The following is a 22,165-nucleotide window of genomic DNA, read 5'->3' on the forward strand; positions in this document are numbered from 1 at the left end:
AGACAATATAAAAATGTTGTCACGTAATGTATTGCTTTGATCTTATGTTGTGAAATTAGAGTTTACAGACCACAAATGTGAGGTAGACCAATAAACTAGGATGACATCTATAATAAACAACCTTAAGCATGTCAAATTCAAACTACATATTGCGAAATCAGTAAGAATACAGTTTGCACTTAAGGTCCAAACTGTCAAAGCTCCTGTTGTCTTTATATACCTTTACCTTATGCCCACAAAGATTGTAACATGACTCAGAGGTGGGCTTAGCATCTTGAAGCACGGACCTCTACAAAACAAATCGGAGCGACTCCCATACGTCCTTTAGAGTCTAAAGCTGAGATGATAAAGATGATCTTTCACTCCAGCACTTCTGAAAAAAGTCGCACAGTGTCAAGCCTTTTAGCTCTAGCTGTGCATTTCCCGGACTTAAAGAGGACGGGCTGTCGACTGGATTAAAAACTGGATTCCACTCGGACCATTTGCATTTTACTTGTTTATTCTCCAGGTAGGGTCAGGTGAAAAACCTTTAACAAGACAAAAACCCAGTGTAAGTTTCACAATACAAACTGTAATGTGCCTTAGAACAATTCGTTGGCAGAATAGCCAGGTAAGTATATTTAGGTTAACATAGGAATTTAACTCATGTATACACAAAAGGTCTACGCTGTACACATTTCACCCACATTCTATATCAAAAGTCCTATGAATTTACCATTTAGTTTTAATGTAAATAACTTGCTATTAATTTTTATAAAAAGGATTATAAATATAGATTTTCACTTAAGTACACATAAGATATTAACTGTTTACTGTACTACTATACTAGCTATATGGTCATGTTCGAAGCAGCCCGAGAGAAACAAAGGAAAAAACTAAACTTTCTCCCATTACTCCACCATTACTTTAAAGGGACTATACGGAGTATGGTAGTATATATATTTTTTTAAATTATGTATTTTCCTCTCCCTACATGTTCCAACAATGTCCAAATGTGTAGAATGAGCCCAGACCTGTTCACCACAGCTGCCTCTAAAATCCTGTCACTCAAAACGGTGTTACTTTGGGTCCCAAGTGCCATCATGCACGAGCTTAATATAGAAGGTGCAGTTACACGTATGACCTGAGGTGGCAGTAGTGAGTGAAATGGCGAACTTGCATATAGCCCCTTTAACAAATGCTGAATTGTGAATATATTTTTCTACTATAAAGATTCAGACATGGAGTGGAGCAAAAAAAACGGACAATGCTAATCCAGAAGCTAACATTAGCATATTAGCATGAAGCTAACGTTAGCCATTGACGTTTTTTCACCACTGAACAGTTTGCTGTAAAAAATAATATCCACTGGGACACGATTTTGGCTTGACTTTATTTGTGTGTGATAAACAGTGTCGGGGTAATGTATTACAAAAGTAACGAGTAACAAAAACATGCTACTTACTGCTTAAAAAATGCCAAACTCCCCCCGAATGAATCACTGGTATATAAGATCTGCAGTTGCGCTAGTCAAAACAAAACATAAGACAATGGGAACGGCGAAGGAAAAGGAAATCTTTGACTGCGCTTTGCTCGGTGTCATTATTACTATTTTCAGTTTATATTTTGCCAGAAGTAACTCAAAAGTAACTCAAAGTAGTGTAACTCAGCTACATTTATAATATGTCGGCTAATACAAACATACTACATATTTAAAACTGTAACCACTAATATAGAATATATTACAATTTTAAAGTAACTTGCCCAACACTAAATATGTTTATCGGCAGAAAATGACTAAAAATAGTGAGAGGTTTTCTTCCCCCTCAGCTAGGCCACGCCCCCTTGTATGACGCATTGCACAGCCACAAAAGTAAGATTTGTGAAAGTCAGGCCTCTCCTATTCAATCTCACTCAACCGTGCTATACATTATTCAGCGGGGAATACAATTGGACAGAAAATAATTACACATGGACATGCTACATTAACGGATTAGTCCAAGGCCTGTCCATGTTCAAACCGTCATGCACTGATGGGATGTAAAAAATGGCTGTAAATTCAGTGTCACGGCATTATTCTCCAAGAGGGTGACATCGTTATTTTCCGGGCTTGTGTGGCAGTCTTGCCGTAATGCGAGAGGATTTACATCAGTCTTTATAATGAGGCAGCAAACAACAAAGTGACAAAATATTTCATGCGCTCGTGTAAGCCGCACAAACAATATACTATGAATGGTTTACAATACAAGAAATACAATAGGGACACAAATCTCCTGCCAAGAAGTGCTGAAAGAAGTAAATTGTGTTCATAAAGAAAATGCAGCTTGTACAAATGTTTGTTGACAAGTAAGTGAGACTGACACAGATGCATAAGCAGTACATTTTGTTGTTTTAGGACAGGGATAATGTGTCTCCTTTTCGCTGTTGTGATAATAAGTTCAAGGCATCTCCAAGACTATACAGTATATATTTTTTTGGCTAATGAACAAAAGTATCCCCGAAAAAGCCAACTGTTTTCTAACTTGGGACAAAAATACAATAGCCTAATGCAACAAAATTCACCACTGTCTATATATTTTGTTGGCCTGATATGGTAATCATTCGCTCATTACCGCTTCACCAAGATCTTGTATTGAGGCTGGGAGATTCTAGCCACTGTGTAAAGCCCCAGCACATCTAAGAGATTGTTATTGGGGTTAAAGGGATATTTCAGGATTTTTGCCATAGGGCCTCATTTCCTAATAATCCAGAGTGTTGCTGATTTCTGGAGATATTTTTTTTGTAATTCATACAGTTCTTATATTTCAAGAGTTACGTGGTGCTAGGCTAGTGCTAGGCTAGTGCATTTCTATGGTATCAGCTAGCCTGCATTAAAAACAGTCTGACACACTCCACAGTGCACCTGAGGCAAATCACTTATAACACCAGACTAACGACATAAATGTCTGTGTCGATAGAATAATTTTAACCATTTTGCATTTAAAGAACTTATGTTTGAGCAGCATCAGCTCCGTTGTTGTATAAGTGATTTGCCTCAGGTGCACTGTGGAGTGTGTCAGGCTGTTTTTTGTGCAGGCTAGCTGATACCACGGAAATGCGCTAGCCTAGCACTAGCCTAACGAAGAACTGCATGAATTACAAAATAATATCTCCAGAAATCAGCAACACTCTGGATAACTAGCAAATGAGGCCCTATGTAAAAAATCCTGAAATATCTATTTAATATATATAAAAAGCATTTAATAATATTTGCCAGTAATATTTGCCAAAATTGGTACATCCGGGTTAGCGGAGAAAAATGCTAACGGTGCAGTGGATACGCTAACCCCAGAAGTAGTGACTTTAGTAAATGTTATTTTTTTTTTAGCAGTGGTTGCGGCATTTTTGGCTAAAGAGTCTGAGAAATAAGTGGGTTCTCCGTTGAGTTTCAGAAATATTGATTGGTTGTTTTTAAGAGTTGTTTATGTTTTCTTTTTACGTCACACTTACTTAACAAACGTATAACCTGGTCATTCCGTTCAGGTAGTCAGCAGACATATAGTAATTCTTCGGCCACATATGCTGTTGAGCCAAAACCTGACCGACGGTAGCGACCCTAGATCAATGTGGTGTATTGAGTCCTATCCACATAATGTTCAACAGATGAAGAGAGGTTGTGCGGAGTGTGAGTTTTCATCTGCAAATGCGTGTATACTGTGTGAATCTGGGTGCAACTGTAAAGCTGTTTGGTATAATTCATTGCAATCAATACCACAATGAGCCAAGCAGTCGTCAAACTCATCTTCTTCAAGAGCACCTTAGTTGTCCAGGGACACTTCACCAAAGGCCCAGTGGATCAATGCGTTCTCCTCCAGTGCAATCAATGGACAGTAAACATGATTAATGCCATTAGACTCACTGTTTACCCCTCGGTGTGCCCTCGTCTCCTCTTCGCTTTCACCCACACCCTTACCTTCTCTCTGTTCCACAGGCCCAAACGTAAAACCGAAACCTTTAAAAGTTTTTTAAAGATGCACATTTTTTTGTTTTATTCCACCATTTCTCACATTGTTTTTATTGTCTTCTAATCACTGTCTTCTTTACTTATGGCTTATTATTAAAGTGTATATATTCTTATGCAAGTGTTAGCTGAACCTGACCTTGACCTTGTCCATCCCACAGGTGAGACCTACTCAGAGAACTACAGCCACACGGAGGAGTGCATACCTTGTACCGAGTGTGTCGGGATGATGCGCATGGAGACGCCCTGCACGGACTCCAACGACGCCATCTGTGTTTGCAACTACAACTTCTTCCTCAGTGAGATCACGGGACAGTGCGAGCCGTGCACGGTCTGCCCGATGGGACAGGGGGTCTACGAGCACTGCAGCCACGACCACGACACTGTGTGCGAGGAGTGCGTGGACGACACCTACTCCGAGCGGGACAGCTCCTTGGACCCCTGCCTGCCCTGCACCATCTGTGACGACGAGACGGAGACACAGCTGGAGGAGTGCACGCCCACCAGCGACTCTGTCTGCCACAGTAAGTCACACAACAACAAAGAGAGTGAGACACTGAGAAATCAGATCGGGCAGAGCACTCACCAGAAAGTAGTCTTTACTGCACCCAGTTCATTCTCTTTTAACCCCCACTGTAACCTAGTGCATTTTCTCCTAGTTCGGCATTACTCAAATCTAAAAGCTTACAGCCTATAGGCCAGTGTAATGCATCATTAGACTCATTTGTTTAAACAGGCTTTCCAGAGCTGCCTGTATGCATGTATATTTTACTGTTTTTTACGGTTTGTATTTTGTTGTTGTCCACTGTAAAGCACTTTGTGACCTCTGAAAAGCGCTATATAAATAAAGAATACTTACTTACTCACTCATTTGAAAGCTAAGACCTACAGTACATAACTCATCTAAACTGATCTTTTATTTTGCAGTGTTTCCACATTGTCATTTCTTTTCATTGCTTTATTGTTACTCTTTTATCACTTTTTCGTCACATTCTTGTCACTTTTTCATCACTTTTCTGTTGCTCTTTTGTGGTGTTTTTGCTGCTTTTTCGTCACACATTTTTGTCGCTCTTTTGTTACATTTTCATCCTCGTTTTCTTCGCATGTTCGTTGCTATTTGACACTTTCTTTCAAGGAGCTTTTAGATTCAGGTACAGCCCAACTGGAGAAAGTGCACATGGTTAAGGTGGGGATAAAGAGGTTAAACATCACCACCAGTGTCTGTGCCTGTAATAGTGTGCGACTGATTGAGTGTTTAGTTTATCTTCTTTGTGTATTTGAAATGGTTCTATCTGGAAATCAGGAGAAGATCACAATGAGAACACAGCTTTAGATCTTGAGCCAGGATCTTTGTAAGGTATAGACTTAGAATACAACTACAATGGCTGAGCTTATTGTGCATGTTTTCGGTTGACGGGCGAATCAAGAGCACATTGAGGAAACCCTTAATGGAGAGAAGATACAAACTCCACATGGAAAGTTCCCACTCGACCCAGGACACAAACTCAGCCACTGAGCCGCAGTATTTTCGTATTAGTCATGATGATAACTTCTACATGCAAATACGCAACACTGATAACAGGTTTGAATAAGAGCAGAACTAAAACGCTTACCAGAACAGGTGTGAGCAACCGCAGTTAATAACAGCAGCAGCAGCAGCAGCAGCATTACTAATAAAAGGAAATCGCGTCTGCTTTGGTCTAATTAATGTCTTGGATGGAGTGAAAAGGTTGTTGCACAGGGGTGGATCGCGCTTAGTCACAGGTAGATGAAAACGTGCTCCAAACAGCTTCTTTTTGAAGTAGCGAACACACACGCTATGACACTCATGCTTACAATTATCTCACTTAATTATACTTTATCACAGTCCCGGTTCAGGAACCAACAACAGCAGCTGAATCATGCTACTCAACAAAATCACCACCACGTGTAGATGACTGCCATGTTCTTGTCAATTGGGCTGCAATCTTTATTAAGATAAAACAATCTCTTTTCTGGGATATTTTAACATAGCGTCATTACCTTTTTTCATTGAGGTGGCTCAGACTTAGAATTAGTTTGTATTGGAAGAACACTTACACTTCAGCATTCTGGTAAACGGTTGCTTTCCATATGGCAAGGTGCCTATTTTTTTCGATCAATTGTTGTTGTGGAAAATTGAGCTGGTGCTTTTACTTTAGCCCCCAAAGTGCCTGATCTTTACACACAAAAAACAAAGGGTAGATCCTTTTATTTACGGAGGTGAACGTGGCTCAGAGGTTGAAGGTGCATGGCTTTGCACCGTTCATACTGTAATTGTGTCCATGGCCAAGACATATTTGTCAAGGAATGTAGTAAGTGAGTGGTGGTGAGGAGCAGGCCACCGTTTTTCCATACTGAGATATGTTTTTACCTTAGCTTAGACGAGTTGATGCATACCTGTCTGGTCTTTGTGAGTGCTCCTCTGTGGGGGTCACGTCCACAACCAATGCGGTTGTGTAGTGTAGTGGAAACGTAGATCTTGGCGTGAAATAGCAGCTTTTGTTTAGAGACTTAAGCCAAATTCAGTCTTTATTCCGTGGATCCAGGTGGGTTTTTTTCCGATACCGATATTGCCTTGTTTGCTGATACCACATTTTTTTTCCTGGTGATTTTCCCAGTGAGTACCGATGTAAACCCAAACCTATCCGATATCAAATTCAGTGTTTTGGCCTATACAGACTATAAAACCCCTAATAATCACATTGCACAGACTTTGTTTGATATGCATAATGAGCCATGTGCTATGTCTCCATCCATCCATCCATCCATCCATCCATCCATCCATCCATCCATCCATCCATCCATCCACCAGCCCACAGAGACATATTCCCTCCAACGTGTCCTAGGTCTTCCACGAGGCCTCCCTTATTCCCTTGCTGTGGTATTGCACTGGGACTCTGTATCAACGACTCTGAACGCAACACTCGGCATCGGAACAACACAAGCTCCAGGGGAAGCTCTTCACTGACTGTGGAGAATGAATATGCATGAAAGGATTTAGCAACTTTGAGTGTCTGAAAAAGATTGGCGCAATATTACATTTAATATCAGCCAAAGTCAAAACAAACAAGAACCTTAACCAATAGACTACAACCATGACAATAACAGAATAACAGAATAACCCAATAGAATCTGTGAGTAAAAGTGCGTATTTCTGTCAGAGGGACAATCCTAGTACTGTATGCGTTCATAATGATAATACATCACGGTCTGAAGTGCTGAACATGACATACGATTTGCACATGTCGCTGTGGGAGCCTGGGAGTTCAGAGGTCGTGTTAGGTGAGACTTTAAAATACCAGGGAGCAGGAAGCCACAGCGTTTAGGGTCAAAGACGACTGCAGTGTAAACATTGAGACTATTAATAAGGCGCTCTGTCTCCCACGAAATGCAACACTCGAGTCGCCCAAACCGTCTTGACGTATCTTTGACTTGATGAGGAAGCTATAAATTCACGGGAGAGAGATGAGCAGTCCTGGGTGGCATAGCAGTCAGTGGCACTTAGTTCATTTGGAGATCTTCCCACATTTGTGCTTGTTATATAGGACTTTACTGTTATGGATGGATTTGTTATTGACCCCCAAACTATACTGCCAAAGCCCCACAAATTCTCTTCAACGTAGGACAAGAGGATGAAGTACAGAGCTTGATGATGTCACTGCCTTCTCGTCTTCACCAGCCCATAGTTATAATCTTAAAATACAGTACAGTCTCCAATGACAACAAGAAATCAAATGGATTTAATTAAAGAGGTCGGATTATTAAAAGAGCCTCATAACAGTGTCGCCTGGTGGACAGTTTTATTAATTCATGATGAAAAATGAATGTGCAGATATGAATAATTTGTCAAAAACTGAGAAAGTCTGGCGCCATAAAACACGAGATGAGATGAAAGGCAGAGCAGGAGTCAAGGACAAACCAATAACATTTAAGTAACGTTTTAAAGCATAGTTTTACAGCCTTTCACAAAGATTGTGAAGTAGAAATTGGATTTGTAATCTTATGTTATCTCATCTCTCCATGTTGATGTAGTTCCAGGCATCTTAACATATAGGATGTAGGGCTGGGTACCGTTTTTTCCATATCAGTACTTTAACGATACTTGCTTTGCGATACGAAAACCCAAACAATACTTTTTTCAATACCGATAGCTAAAATATGGGTCAAATAGGACCATAAAACAGATAAATAATGTGAATTTATTCCTGTTCCTTCCATTTTTTTTGCATTTGTATCATTTGTTTGAGGTGAAACACCCAAGAAACCTCCTTTCACTACAAACGTGCAGAAAAACACTTTCGAAATGTTTCTTATTTTTCATACATTTCCATACATCCCCCAACCCCCCGCCCCAATTTTGCCTTAAACTCTCCCATTTTTCCCACATTATTCCTCATTTTCCCCCCAAGTTCCTCCCAATTTTTCCACTTTTCGCCAATTTTTTTTTTTTTTGCATGTTGGTCCCCCCAAATTTGTATTTTTTCTCCCAATTTTTCCCAACCCCCCCACCATTTTCAACTTGTGTTTCACTTTTATTTTCTTTTTTAACTATGATGACCAACAGCTTCATAACTTGAATATAAAGATTTAGATTTCTTTCCATTACTTGCTTTCAATACTTTTATTTTTCCGATACCAGTTGTAACTAAACTTTTTTTTCCTCAATACCAAACTGGTATTGTTTAATGGTACCCAGCACCCACATTGATTGCTACACATTGCTAATCCAAGAAATATTTAAGTAATAAACAGTACAATTTACTATGTGCCACTTGATTTGGTGACAGCAAGCAATCAATCGCAAAAAAAAAAAAAAGCAAGTTATCATTAGCAAATTAATCTGATATGCACTGTTTTTTATTAGTTGACATGAAGTGAATGTAATGGATTTTCTGCGTGTCAATTCCCTTATCCAGCCACATCAAAACACCAGGGCATGTGCGGCGATGCCTTGTCCATTTAAAGGGACTCGAGAGGCCGCACAGTGACAGGACTGACAGCCATCAAAACAAACTGGCCCCTCTGGTCTGTGCAGATAGATCAGATGAACCATGTGGGGTATAATAGACCCTTGTGCTGCCCACTTAGCTCCCACCCAGGCAGCTGCTCTGACCCCCGGCCCGGCCTGTCCCGCTCCACAATAGAGATGCTTTTTGAAGATGGCACCATGCACATGAGGGAAGGTCGTGTCCGGCCACTGCAAACAAAAAATATCTCATTCTCTGTCAGGCACTTAAACAATTTCACAAGCTCAAACTTCATTACTATATTCCATTATTCCATCTTTCCTCCATCTCATTATGAGATGGGAAGCAACTTCTGTACGCGCCACTGCCTTCAGGCTCACTGACAAAGGTTTTTTTTTTTTTACCTTTTTGATTCAAGTGCCAAAATTGGTATGAATGCTCTCTGGGTCTGACTGTTGGACCAAATTTTAATCTTCCTTCTCATTTTAAAAGGCAGTTTTGTCCTTAAGGAACAGGCCACCATTTTTCCATACAGAGATATGTTCTTACTTGAGCTTAGACGAGTTGATACATACCTGATCTGGTCTTTGTGCCCGTGGAAGAGCGTGGTCACTTCCAGCTTCACCCCCGTTTGGATCTATAGGAATACATTGGGAAAGGCCAAATGCCAACAACATCTTTGGTCGTTTTGTGTGACTGGGGGCACACACAAAGACCAGACAGGTATGTATCAACTCGTCTAAGCTCAGGCAAGAACATATCTCAGTATGTGAAAATGGTGGATTTTTCCTTTTAAATATAATGTGTATTACTCTTAATGAAGTAGGTCCAGCAAAAAACCTGGTTTTGGGTCCGGGAACCAAATGTAGGAAGAAAAGTTTTGAATTTTTGAATACTTGATTGCACTAAAAATACAAAGAGAAAATTAGATTTTCTTCAATGGCACTTCACTATCATGATGTTTTACTGGTTTACTTAAATGGTCATTGGTCAATCACATTTATATAGCGCCTTTCTACCTACTTTAGACACTCAAGACACTCGACACTTTATATCAAGAAACCAGTATCCTATTCACACTCTCATTCATACACCAGTGCATGAGTACACTCCAGACACTGGAGGCAAGGAGGGTGAAGTGTCTTGCCCAAGGACACAACAGTGTGCACCTGCGGGATTCAAACCACCGATCCTCCAAACACAAGACGACCCGCTCTACTCTCTGCGCCACCGTGTTTTTAAAATTTAAAAATTTACTTAACCAGGAAAGTCCTGTTGAGATTAAAAAGCTCTTTTTCAAGGGAGTCCTGGCCAAGAGGCAGCAAAAGATACAGTTACAATGTTAAAAGGGCCACTCGAGTGCTCTCAATCTGGACTTGAAAGCATTCAATGAAATAAGTTCAGTCTTTTTGCATGGCCCCAACATTGATTTCTTTAGTGAAACAGAAGGTCCTATAGGCAACATTTATGTCTAATTCGGTGCTTGCATCACTAAGACTTGGCCAATAACTTTCTCAAAATGCTTCACTATGCAAAAACCCAACAACAGTCATAAATGGAAGGGATTTAGCTACCAGCCTATATAACCAGGCCTATATAACTGCAATGTGAAGCTCATGTTCGAAGCTGTGTATTGGGAACATCAGAAGCATTTTTTTCTTGTGATTTTGATAAAACTGCATTCTTGAGCCCTCTATCTTTCTCTCCTCTTTTCACATACCAGTGGATTACTTTGAATCCCTCCATTTATATCCAGCTCGTTGTCACTTAATACACGCCACAGTGACAGGGGAGAGGAGCACGCCGCCTGTACTATAGCACCAGACTGTTTTGTGCCAAGGCCCGGGATCGATCTGAGTCGGGTTTCGCTGAGTGACCTCTATAAGCTGGCACTCCTCGGCAGGACGCGCAGTCATGGCACCCTCGCCCTCTCCTGGTGCCCCGCTCTTTTTATCGGCATCTGAAATCGATACGCATTATAGCGGCGAACGGGAACATGTGCCCTCCGTCCTTCTGCGAGCGTATACTTGTGTTTGACATTTAATGGAGGACATTAGCCAAGTGTGTGGACCGCTTTGATCATAAATTAAAAACACTTCCTGATCTCGACTGATGGTCCCACAGCTGTGGTTTTCGGCTCTGCTTGGATGATTAGCACTCGGCATGAGGTGGTTCTGTGAGCTGTTCGATGTTAATGACAAAAACTGATGACACAAAACACAACTATTTCAGAGACTTAAATGACCGTTTAGCATTTGTTTACTATAATTATTTGGCCTATGGGGATTAGCAAGACAGTGAGATAAGGCAAACTAGAAACTGAATCCGTATCTCTGCACTTCTGAGTCTGCCTCTAATCTTCTTAGTGCCATGTTTAGACAGAGTTGGACTCAGAATCCAACAGCGAAGACTCATTATGATCTTGCTATAATTTTTGTTGCATGTTTGATGCTCTTTCTTATCTAATTATCATAGAGGTGGGACCTATCTTGTTGCACGATAAACACCAATTGGCAAACAGTTCTCAGTCTCCAATATTTCCTATATTGGCTTCATCTCTGACTTGGTGGAGTCTTCTTTCCTTCCAAGTGCTTCTTTTGAATACCGGTTTCCACATATTGAATGATCTCGATTTTTTCGATTCAATATTGTTTGTTTTGATGATAAAACAATAAATGTGGCCTGCAATAGCAAGTAAACAGATGCCGGGCTGAAAACTGCGGCTAACTCTGTCGGGCAGCAGCAAAAACAAGCTCCCCGCATATTTCCTCGCGGAACAACATCCCAACATCCCCATGTCACTTCACCTGCCCACGCACCACGTAACACACAAACATCTGCAAAGGAGACGCAAAAAAGTGGAATGTTTGAAGAATGTCAGTAGCAGACAGCAGAGTTTAGCACTACAACTTAAAGCAGAACTAAGTAACTCTTGCCCCAGAGGCCATAAGCGTCACTGCAGGTGTCGTAGTATGTTAAGTTTTTCACTCTTAATTGTCTTCTCTTAATTGAGTACATACTACACTGACAGAAAAGACAAAGGGAGAGAGGGATATTGTACATCCAATTACACAATGGAGAGATTTTTTTTCACTCAAACTTGGCTGTAAATACTGTTTAAGTGGCGTTCGCCCACAGTCAGCTTTGCCCGTTAGCCTGTTAGCTTCTTCTTCGTGATTCCATTAGTGTGTATTGGGGCCTCCGTCCCGGTGTAGGGAAACCTGTTATTGTGGTTTTCTGGCCAGAGACACTAGGGGGAGATGAAAGACCCCTTAATCATCCCATCACTTGTATTACCCCCAGAGGGACTACGAAAAGGATTTATTAAGATAAATACTGCTTTAATATGTACATGAAGAAATACTAGTTAACACTGCATGTCTAAAACTTAAAATTCACTGTTAGAAGTTTGGCTAATTCACGCCTGTAGCTTCAAGAATAATCCATGGTCCAAACACGGCGATTGATAGTTTTCCTCTTCTAAGGTAAACTTTCCAACCGCGTGCCCCGCCCTGTTCCTCTGACGGCTCCTCGCGTGTTTCTGTTGACGACTTAGCGCAAGTTTGTAGCTGATTTTATACTTAAAATCACCAGATCCTCGCTGTCGCTTTACAGTCTATGGTGACTTGCTGTTTGTCAGTCAGAGTATCCCTGGGCTTGACCTGACAGGTGCTGCATCATCATGGCAAATTTTTTCCCGAATGCGACAGGACTGGCCAATTCTCCTGTCGATTAAAACGCACCACACGATTACTGAGATCGATCTTCATTAAAATTGCGATTAGATTCAAATGCTTTTAATTGCCCAGCCCTACTTTAGTCTGTACTTGGGTCTTGCTTTGCATTAAAGAAAGTTTAAAGGAACAGGCCATCGTTTTTCCATACTGAGATTTCTTACCTGAGCTTAGATGAGTTGATACGTACCTGTCTGGTCTTTGTGTGTGCCCGTGGAAGAGCTCAGTCACTTCTAACTTAACATCATTTGGAGCTATAGGAATATACTGGGAGAGGCCAAATGCTAACAACATCTTTGGTTGTTTTGCGTGACTGAGAGCACGCACAAAGACCAATCAGGTACGTATCAACTCGTCGAAGCTCAGGTGAGAACATATCTCAGTGTGTAAAAACGGTGGCCTGTTCCTTTATGGGCAAGATTCAGCGTATGTGCAAATGAATGGGAACTTGAAACAACCCCTGAACAGTCTCCAGCACAATATGTCTGGAAGCCTTATCCACTTTGACATCTCACAACTGAAACGGTGCAAAACTATTGCCTCCTTTCCCTTTTCCCCCGGCTTTGGACCTGCTCAAATATTTACTCGTCGATTCCAGCCCTGACTCTAAGCCACTGACTCACTCCCCTCTCAGCGGTGGACTCTGGCCAGTGTGCACTGAGCTCCTTCACTCCGGCCACTGCTGCTGCCGAATAATTACTCCTGCTAATCAGCGCACTTTACAGGAGCGCCTCTGTTCCCTCGCCCTCTGCCTCCCCTCCTCCTCCCCCCCCTCTCCCGCTTTTTCTCGCTCTCATCTCCAACACTTCGCCTCTCTGTCCTCACTCCGTCTATTAACCCCGGCGAAGGAAGACAGCGTGAATAATGTGCGAGCGTGTGTGCGCGTTAGTGTGATGGATGGACAGAGCCAGATTGAGATAGGGACAGAGGGAGAGTGTTTGGCCGCTGATAAAGAGGTCATTGTGCCTGCGCCGCGCCTGATAGCGGTTCATCTCCACCCTGAACTGCCTTTAGCCAAGACCCAAGGGTTAACTCCACCATAAAGACCTCAATGCCTCATAAAAATTACATCTCTCTCCTCTCCCTCCATGCTAATAAACACATCTCGTAGCACTCGCCAGCCTTGTGAAACTCAGGGTTAGTTTTATTTTGTTTCGAAAGCCACTAAAGCCAAGTGGTGTACAGTTTAAGCTGCTCCACCAGCGCTTTAGGGCCGCTATTGTGTTGCGGACGAGGTATGCGGTCTCTGCAGGCCCGGTTTTATGCTCTGGGCCACAGCCAGCTTCGTCTCCGCATCGGTGCTGAGAAAAGTGTAAGAGGAGTGGCAGTCCAGTTGGGATGGCGCGCAGCTTGAGGGGTATGCAGCAGCGGGTCCAAGTTTGAGAAGAGTGCAACAGGAGTCATGCGCGTTAAGTGTTGGGCCTTGATCGATTTTTAATAGCCACAGCATTACGTTTATTTGTCATTTACAGTACAGTAATCATCGGCTCGAGCTAATTTCATGCATCTCCTATCACCATTTGTCTGGCCTGGACCACTTTCGACAGTTACACTCCAGGAGATCTATAATTCTTCAGGCTTTCATCACCCCCAGTCACCTGCAGTTTCCATAATCTGTAGACATTCACCACTGGTCACAGCAGTGTCCCCGACTGATTTAAGAAAAAGGCAGTATTCCAAACACAATCATCAAACTCATTTTTATTTATGTCCTTCCATGCCTCCCCTCCATTTCTCACTCAACATTTCCCTTTTTTATCCCGCAGCATTGGCCTTTAGTTCATTCATATTTAATTCCTAAACCGCATTCTCGAAAAGGTTGCGTTTGAGATATTTGCTTTAATCCTAAATGTGGCTTTCATAAAGTTCAAAGCTTCTTTACCTCAGCATTTTTAACTGCTGGCAATCCACTGCAGAGAGCTGACCATAACAAGCAGGACACAAAGTATGGCCCAAACCACAAATAAAATGCATGCTTAGAATGGTGTATATATATGAACGCCCAGAGCCCTTAAAGCACTTGCATTCTTCCATGTTTTTCAATGACAAGGAACACAGCGTTCGTATTTCGTATTTAGACGATTAAAACTAGAGCCTTATAGAAGATGAAGCAGAAGTCATCCAAGGAAGCATACTTCAAGTCAAAGCATCGCAAATATTATTATGTGCGTGTAACAAAATATCCAGTACAAACTATGTGCAGATGGCGTCTTATTAAAACGTTGATTGATATTAACCAGAGAAGTACGAATACAAGCCCACTGGATTATCTAACATTTTAGTGAGAAGGAAGTAACCTTAAAAGACCCAGTATTTCTGGCATGCATCTGTGAGTGTCTATGAGTGCCAACGAGCCACTCCTACTTTCTGTTCAAAAGCAGAAGCATCAGCACACAGCTAGAAGGTCCTGGGCCTTTCAGTGTGGAGTTTGAATATTCTCTCCATGGAGGTTGCGCAGAGAGTAGATCGAAGGATTGGCGGTTCGAATCCCGCAGGCGCACACTTTTGTTGTGTCCTTAGGCAAGGCACTTCACCCACCTTGCCTCCAGTGTCTGCGTGCACTGGTGTATGAATGACAGTGTGAATGGGTGACTGGTTCCTTGATGTAAAGCGCTTTGAGTGCCTAAAGCAGGTAGAAAGGCGCTATATAAATGTGACCATTTAGACCAGAATGTAGTGAGTGAGTGGGTGGGTGGTGGTGGTCGGAGGGGCCGATGGCACAGATTGGTTGCCTCACTTCCATCAGTCTGCCCCAGGGTAGACTGAAGTGAGGCAACCATTGGAGCAGCTGTGGCTCCAATAGTAGCTTACCACCACTGAGTATGGCGTGAATGAATAATGACTACAGTGTAGCACTTTGAGGAACTTGGTAATACAAGTGAAAGCCATTATTATATTTTTTTATTATAACAATTTAGTTGGACAAGTTTGGTGTTGATGAAACCAATCACAGATTCAAGCTTGAAACTTGTCACTCAAATGCGGAAGACTCTCTCGACTTTGTACCATGAAAATTAAATTTATATGTGTAATTGTTGTTGATTCTGCAGAAGATGGCAATGATAAGAATGGGAAAAGAGACTGGCTGGAAAGGCTACAAAGGTTGAACTCCAAATTGCAAATCCAGACTTAGTTCATCAAGGTTTTTAACCAATATGAAATGTTTTATGTGGAGTTTTCCCTAGAACGTATACATCTGTAAGAGCTAGATGATTGATGGCCTACTCAGGAGAAGTCCATATTAGAATCACTTCTTTAACAAAGTGTCTAAAGCCGGTCGTCCATACTCCCTCCCTTTCACACCTTCCATTGACAACTTATTCCATTTGCCAGGTCGAGTTGCAGTTTTAATAGCATTAGGCAGCTCTGCATTACCTTCATGATGTATGGAGAAGCAGTGGAAACCTGACTACGGCTCGGGAAAGGTCATGAAATGCATGTTATACGGACAGTTCCAGTTGTCTGAGTGCTGCCTCCCTTTGGACCAAATCAATAGGACCACTTTAAATAGGCCCAGCTTGGTTCCTGAGAATCTAAGTATGGCAAACACATGTGCAGATTTTCTCCGCCTGTATGGAAGATATTTTCGAGCATTTCAGTAAACCCGATCTGCCCCGCGGGACACAGGAATGCCCAGTCATCGTGCAATACAAAGGGATGACCAATGCAAGGTTTCTTTTTCGTTTGAAGCGGGTCCACACATGCTGACCATGGTCATAGTCCCCCCGGGCCATTAAAGCGAGTAAACATGTGTAAACTATGCAACAAATCAATGCGGAGAAACTCGACGATTTGCTCTGTCAGTGAAAAAACAAAATATGTGTGGACAGCATCTTACTGTGATGGTCCACTGCATCATATATATTTCTACACTGACCACATACGGTATACACTTTACAGCATGATATCCCGGGCAGACAAAACAGATTCTTTTCTGATTAGATCATCTCAACCATTTTTATTTTGATTGTTGTGGTGGGCATCATGTACGTCGCAGAATCTTCCATCTGAGCTGTAATGGAACATACAGTGGCTCGATGGTTAGAGCATTTCTCCATGAACCCAAATGGTTGGTGAGAATGTCAAATTGAATGCTTTTTAGCTCCATTTTAATGCCCAAATACTATCATTGAATAACAAAAATGGATAAAAAACTATTAAAAATTAAAGCAGAACGAAGTAACTCATGCCCCTAGAGGCCATAAGCGCCACTGCAGGTGTCGTACCATGTTGTGGTTTTTTACTCATTAATTGTCCGTGAGAGTAAAGACCTCTGACAGAAAAAACAAAGGGAGAGAGTGATATTGTACATCCAATTACACAATGGACATAACTGTTTTCACTCAAACTTGGCTGTAAATACTGTTTAAGTGGTGCTAGCCCGCAACTAGCTTTGCCCGTTAGCCTGTTAGCTTCTTTTTCGTGACTCCATTAGTTGCTCTAACTCGGAGGCAGGAAAGTTGATTTGTGGTTTTCTGGCCAGAGACACCAGGTGGATATGAAAGACCCTCCAATCATCCCATTAACACTTGTATTACCCCCAGAGGGACTAAGAAAAAGATTTATTAAGGTAAACAAGTAACGTAGTTCTTCTTTAAGATTTACAAACATATCATAAAGCAGAGGAGAGACAATTGGACGAAACGGGCAAAATAATGTGGTCAGTTTCAGCCAAAACTGCAGCTGAATATGTTAGACCATAATTTTGGTATTTTCAATGAAAATTACAATGCCAGTTTGAATCCCATTTAATGACATTTAACCTCTTTAATTAACCCCCGCTTTAACCAAGCATATTTTCTCTAGTTCGGTTTTAACCACATCAAAAAGCTTCTTGAAAAAAGCGTCCAAATAGCGACAAACATCAGGCGTAAATGAGGATCAAAACACAGCCAAAAAAAAGCAGTAACAATAGGCGACAAAACAGATGACATAAAAGTGGCAAAAACATGACAAAATAGCACCAAAAATACAACAAAAAACTGTAAATGAAAATGTGCTTGGTTAAGGCAGGGGTTAAGAAGTTGAGGTCTTGATTTTGGCACAATTCATATAGAAAATTAAAAACATGTGGTGGTCATCCAGTTTTTTTCTTGGGCAAGAAACGTCACCCAGCTTTCATATGAATGTAGTGTGCGAGTGAGTGGTGTTTGGAGAGCCCATGGGCACAGACTGGCTGCCAAGTGTCTGCCAGTCAGCCCCACGGAAGCTGTACTAATACTGTATGTTGCTTACTATTGATTGTAGCGCGTGATTGGATAATGATCTACTCCTGTAGCACTTTGAAATGCATGTGAAATCCAAATATTAATAATAGAATAAAGGGCCTTGTTGCTTCCCACCCATGCATATTTTTGATCATAAAACAAAACAAAAAGACAAAAAATTGAATTAATGGAACCTTAAAAAGCAAAGCCGACTTCTTTGAGATAAAATCATGTACAAGTAATGTCCCCTCGTCAGTAGTAGTAGCTCGCTTTATTCACTCATGCAGGATTGAATAATTGTGTTTAGTATAAGCCCACTTTAAGAGTTGTGCAATTTTGTATGGTTATGTTAAAATAATTGGCAACAGCAACCCATTTTGATTCATGGCTGGTTGAAACTTTACCTGTAAAATCTAAAGCTCATAACAAAAGATGGAGGCCAAATATCAGCGTTTGAGCTCCGGCGCTTGTGTCTGTCCTTGAAGGAAGCACTGGGGTCGTCACGGGGTTAATCCTCCGTGAGCCGCACTGAGCTAACAAGCTGCAGCCGCTCCTCTGAGGCGAATCAACATCTGAAACGGGCGGCACTGGGCAGCTCCATCACAATAAAGAAGGAGGATATTTTCAGACATTAACCTTAAGCTTTGCTAAAGATACTGAAGCTAAGGTGTCTGAGGTAGATCTTAGAATTAGATGACTGATAGACGAATGCGTTTACGTTTCCAACCTCTTCAGCTACGAGTAGAACTTCTCCGAATAGACTGTAATAGCTCAAAAAACAAATGACGCAGTTCAAGACTACGAAGATGCGAGGAATTGTAAGAAACAGTACGAAATGTTCCTCAACTTTTACGTTACAAAGTGCTTTGACGAAGAGTGATTCAAACTCTCAATTCCATTTATGTGCTCGCGAATCGACTTGGACCAAACCTTTAGTGACTCACCAAGACAAGAGCACCAGTCACTGGACTCCGGAAGCTCAAAAACAGGGACAATGACGCAGTTTGGGGACACTGTTTTGCTCTGAGCCCGACATAATCCTCCGGCAACATGGGAAATTATGCTAAATCCTAAACGGGGCTCACCGAGTAAATGGAGAAAAAGAAAAAGAACAATTTTGGAAAAAGACTCCTCTGATAGAACCCAGACCAATTTCAGAAGCACAAGTCGATGCCTCCATCAGAGAACGCAGCGCTCACAGTGATGAGTGTCTGAAGACTTGGAGTTTGCACGACATGCTCTGCCTAGATTTTCAGATAAGCTTGAAGCAGCATTGCAACTTTATAAAGAGTTGTTGGTGTTTTGAGGCCTTGAATTTAAAAACGGTAGCATTAGATGGAAAATGTATAAATGAACCAAATATTAGATATCTTACAATGCTATTTGTTTTAAATACTGTTTGAATACAGAGTAGAGACAGAAAACCCTAATCCTAGTATGATGATGGTGAACTCCTGGACGACTGAGAGCCAACACACAATATACAAGATGACACGTCAACACATCTCCAAACTTGAAAATACTGTGTTACTCTTGACTAAGTTTTCCATTTCTGTAGCATGTACTTCTGTAGCGCAACTTCTTTCCTTTGAGTGTATATAGGCCACATGCCCACACCTCGTCTCACCCCAAACCAGGCGCATTTTCGTCTCTCCTCTCAGCACCTCAGCCAGAGCCCATCTGTCTTCGTGAAGCAGCTGCTGCCTGGGTGCTGCCTATATCCGACATCTGCTGTGGGACCTGGCGATTGTAGCCCCGAAAACAAGCCCTCACTACAGACATGAAAGTGTCTTTTTCCGTCTTCTGCTGTGCATATCTCAATATATGGATACAGGCACCATTGGGGGGCCTGGTTGTGTATTAGAAAGTGGATTAAACAGTGGGTTATATGTCTATCGGGCCAATCCGAAGCCTAGATAAGATGAAAGGGTTGCTTCAGGGCCGGAGTATTCACTTTATATTGGACTCACCACATGCAGTGCTGCTAATTTGCCTTTTCAATGTGATTCACTCCCTTGTGTTGCCTGTAGGGGGTGACACCTAATCCAAGGAGGCATTGCAAATGATATTTCTCTGTCGACGAAAGAGAAAATATCAAATATCCAATGCGTTTTAGATAAGTATTCATATTTCTTTCTCCTCTTTCCACAGACCCTTCGCTTCCCACATACATCCCTATGACGGAAACAACCCCATCTCATTCTCTGCTCGCCACAAACTTCTTCTTCCCTGATGGGTCGGAAAGCCCGTTGCCGGGGGAGACCACCACCTCCACCTCCGGGTCCCCACGCTTCCTCGGAGGGGGACTCAACGAGAACCTCATCCCCATCTACTGCTCCATCCTGGCTGCGGTCGTGGTGGGACTCATCGCCTATATCGTCTTCAAGAGGTTAGATAATGACAGTGCTGGTTCCAGGTCGGTTTTTTTTTTTTGCTTTATGCTCTTTAGCTACAGTTAAAACAACGGCTGCTGTAATAGGAACATGAACTTATTTTCGTGTATTTTATTACCAGAAGTGTCTGTATTAAGATGTGACTATCCATGTTTTATGTTGTAGTTGACTTCCCAAAGCGTTGCTATGGCAATAGGCACAATGTCAGCTCACTTTGGTGGAAAACCAAGTCAGTACGGAACCAACCCGGGCCCAGAACCAGCCCAGAACCAGCTCCAAACCAGCACCTTGGTGGAAAAGCAGTGAGGCAGAAAAAAAAAAAAACACTAAATAAGAAAGTACAATAAACTTTTTTCTGATGATCGTAGGGACTTCCTATGATTTTGATCAGTTCTGTGGTTAAAAAACTCAGTTGTCGATATGGTGTAAAGTGGTCGGAGCTAATGTGAGCCTCCTGTGTCCCTCACACACTGACCTCTGTTCATTTAGTCAGCACTTTCTCCCATTCTGTTACATTCTGTTACATTTTTCATCCCCCAAAAGTAAAATGAATGATTTTCTTTTCTTTGATTTTCTATCACCTGGATAAAGAATCTGACACATTAAACCTGTTTAATTGACTTTAAATAAAACCCGAGGTGAGGCCTGCCTCTCTTGCACTACCATGACAATATGAACCCTTTTTTATGACCTTGCACAGTTTATGGAGGCGTTTAAAAGTAAAGTAGTGAGTAAAAGTGAAAACTTTATTGATTAAACTGACTTTTTATGGCTGTAGATGAGTCTTTATAGTGCACATGTTGGCACCACGAGGCACTGTCCACATGGTGCATCCGGACTGTCAACAACTACTGGGAAACGCTTTTGTTATTTCTAAGTAACTTTATACAATGACCAGAGACTGCAAGTTGCATTTTTCCGAATGTTGCAAATATAATGAACATGGCAATACTTTTCCTTGTGCGCATTACAGTCATGTCTTGGTCTGCACCTGTTTTAGCCGCAATCACTCAATCCACTTCATTTAAGTTGCTATAAAAGGTCACCGCACTTAATACATTACAGACACACAACAGATTAATGGTTATTTTCCGTGAGCAGGCAGAACACATTGAGAAACAAGTAAACAAGCTCATTACGGGCATTGATTGGTTAAAAGCGCAGACGGGAAAATCCAGCTTAGGATCTGCAACTCACATGTCACGCACGCATCTGGGCATCACGCCTCTTGTAATCATCATCATGCATCGAGATACTTAACGCCCTTTATACTTTAAGGAAACGCTGCAAGACATGTGGGTTTGACGCTACCACGAAACAGCTCATCAATATTTAAATTATTGACTGTGATGCAGCGTCAGGAGAGGATTGAAAAGATTAATCATCAGCCCAGGATGGTTTAGAGTGCACTTGTTGCCAATTGTGCTTTCTCCCATTGATCACGGACAGGCTGTTGCTAAGAATAGCATGTTGTTGTTGTTTGTACAGTAAATTGAATCAGATTTCTGTTATGATGACGTTCGAAGGGGTTTATTATTACAATTTACGTACAATCTGAAACCAATTAACTTTGTTTTGCAAAGCTGACTGACCTCTCAGTACATTTTCACTGCTAGGCTCCCATTTGTTGGAAACTTGAGTCTATCTGTATTCAGATACGCGAATCTGCCACAGCATTATGACCACCTGCCAAATCTCTGAATAACCTTTGATAAATCGAGCCCACAAGAAAAGAGATGGGATGTGACTGTGTGCGTCATACTGGAGAGACAATGTGAACTTTTGCCTGTAATGTCTAATCTATCAGTTTAAACTGCAGTACTGCATTGAATTGATGAATATAAACTTTATTTCTGTAATGTTA

General features: G+C 41.7%; 1 protein-coding gene across 1 annotated transcript in view; it reads left to right on the plus strand.

Moving 5' to 3' along the window:
• Nucleotides 1-22,165, plus strand: part of ngfra (nerve growth factor receptor a (TNFR superfamily, member 16)) — a 58,795-nt gene that overhangs the window by 21,628 nt on the left and 15,002 nt on the right. The window contains exons 3-4 of the mRNA XM_079564558.1: nt 4,141-4,503; nt 20,060-20,297. Coding sequence (XP_079420684.1) covers nt 4,141-4,503; nt 20,060-20,297 — 601 coding nt within the window. The remainder of the gene's footprint in view (nt 1-4,140; nt 4,504-20,059; nt 20,298-22,165) is intronic.

The sequence above is a fragment of the Gobius niger genome (genome assembly GCF_951799975.1).
Source record: "Gobius niger genome assembly, chromosome: 10".
In the NCBI taxonomy this organism is placed as follows: Eukaryota; Metazoa; Chordata; class Actinopteri; order Gobiiformes; family Gobiidae; genus Gobius; species Gobius niger.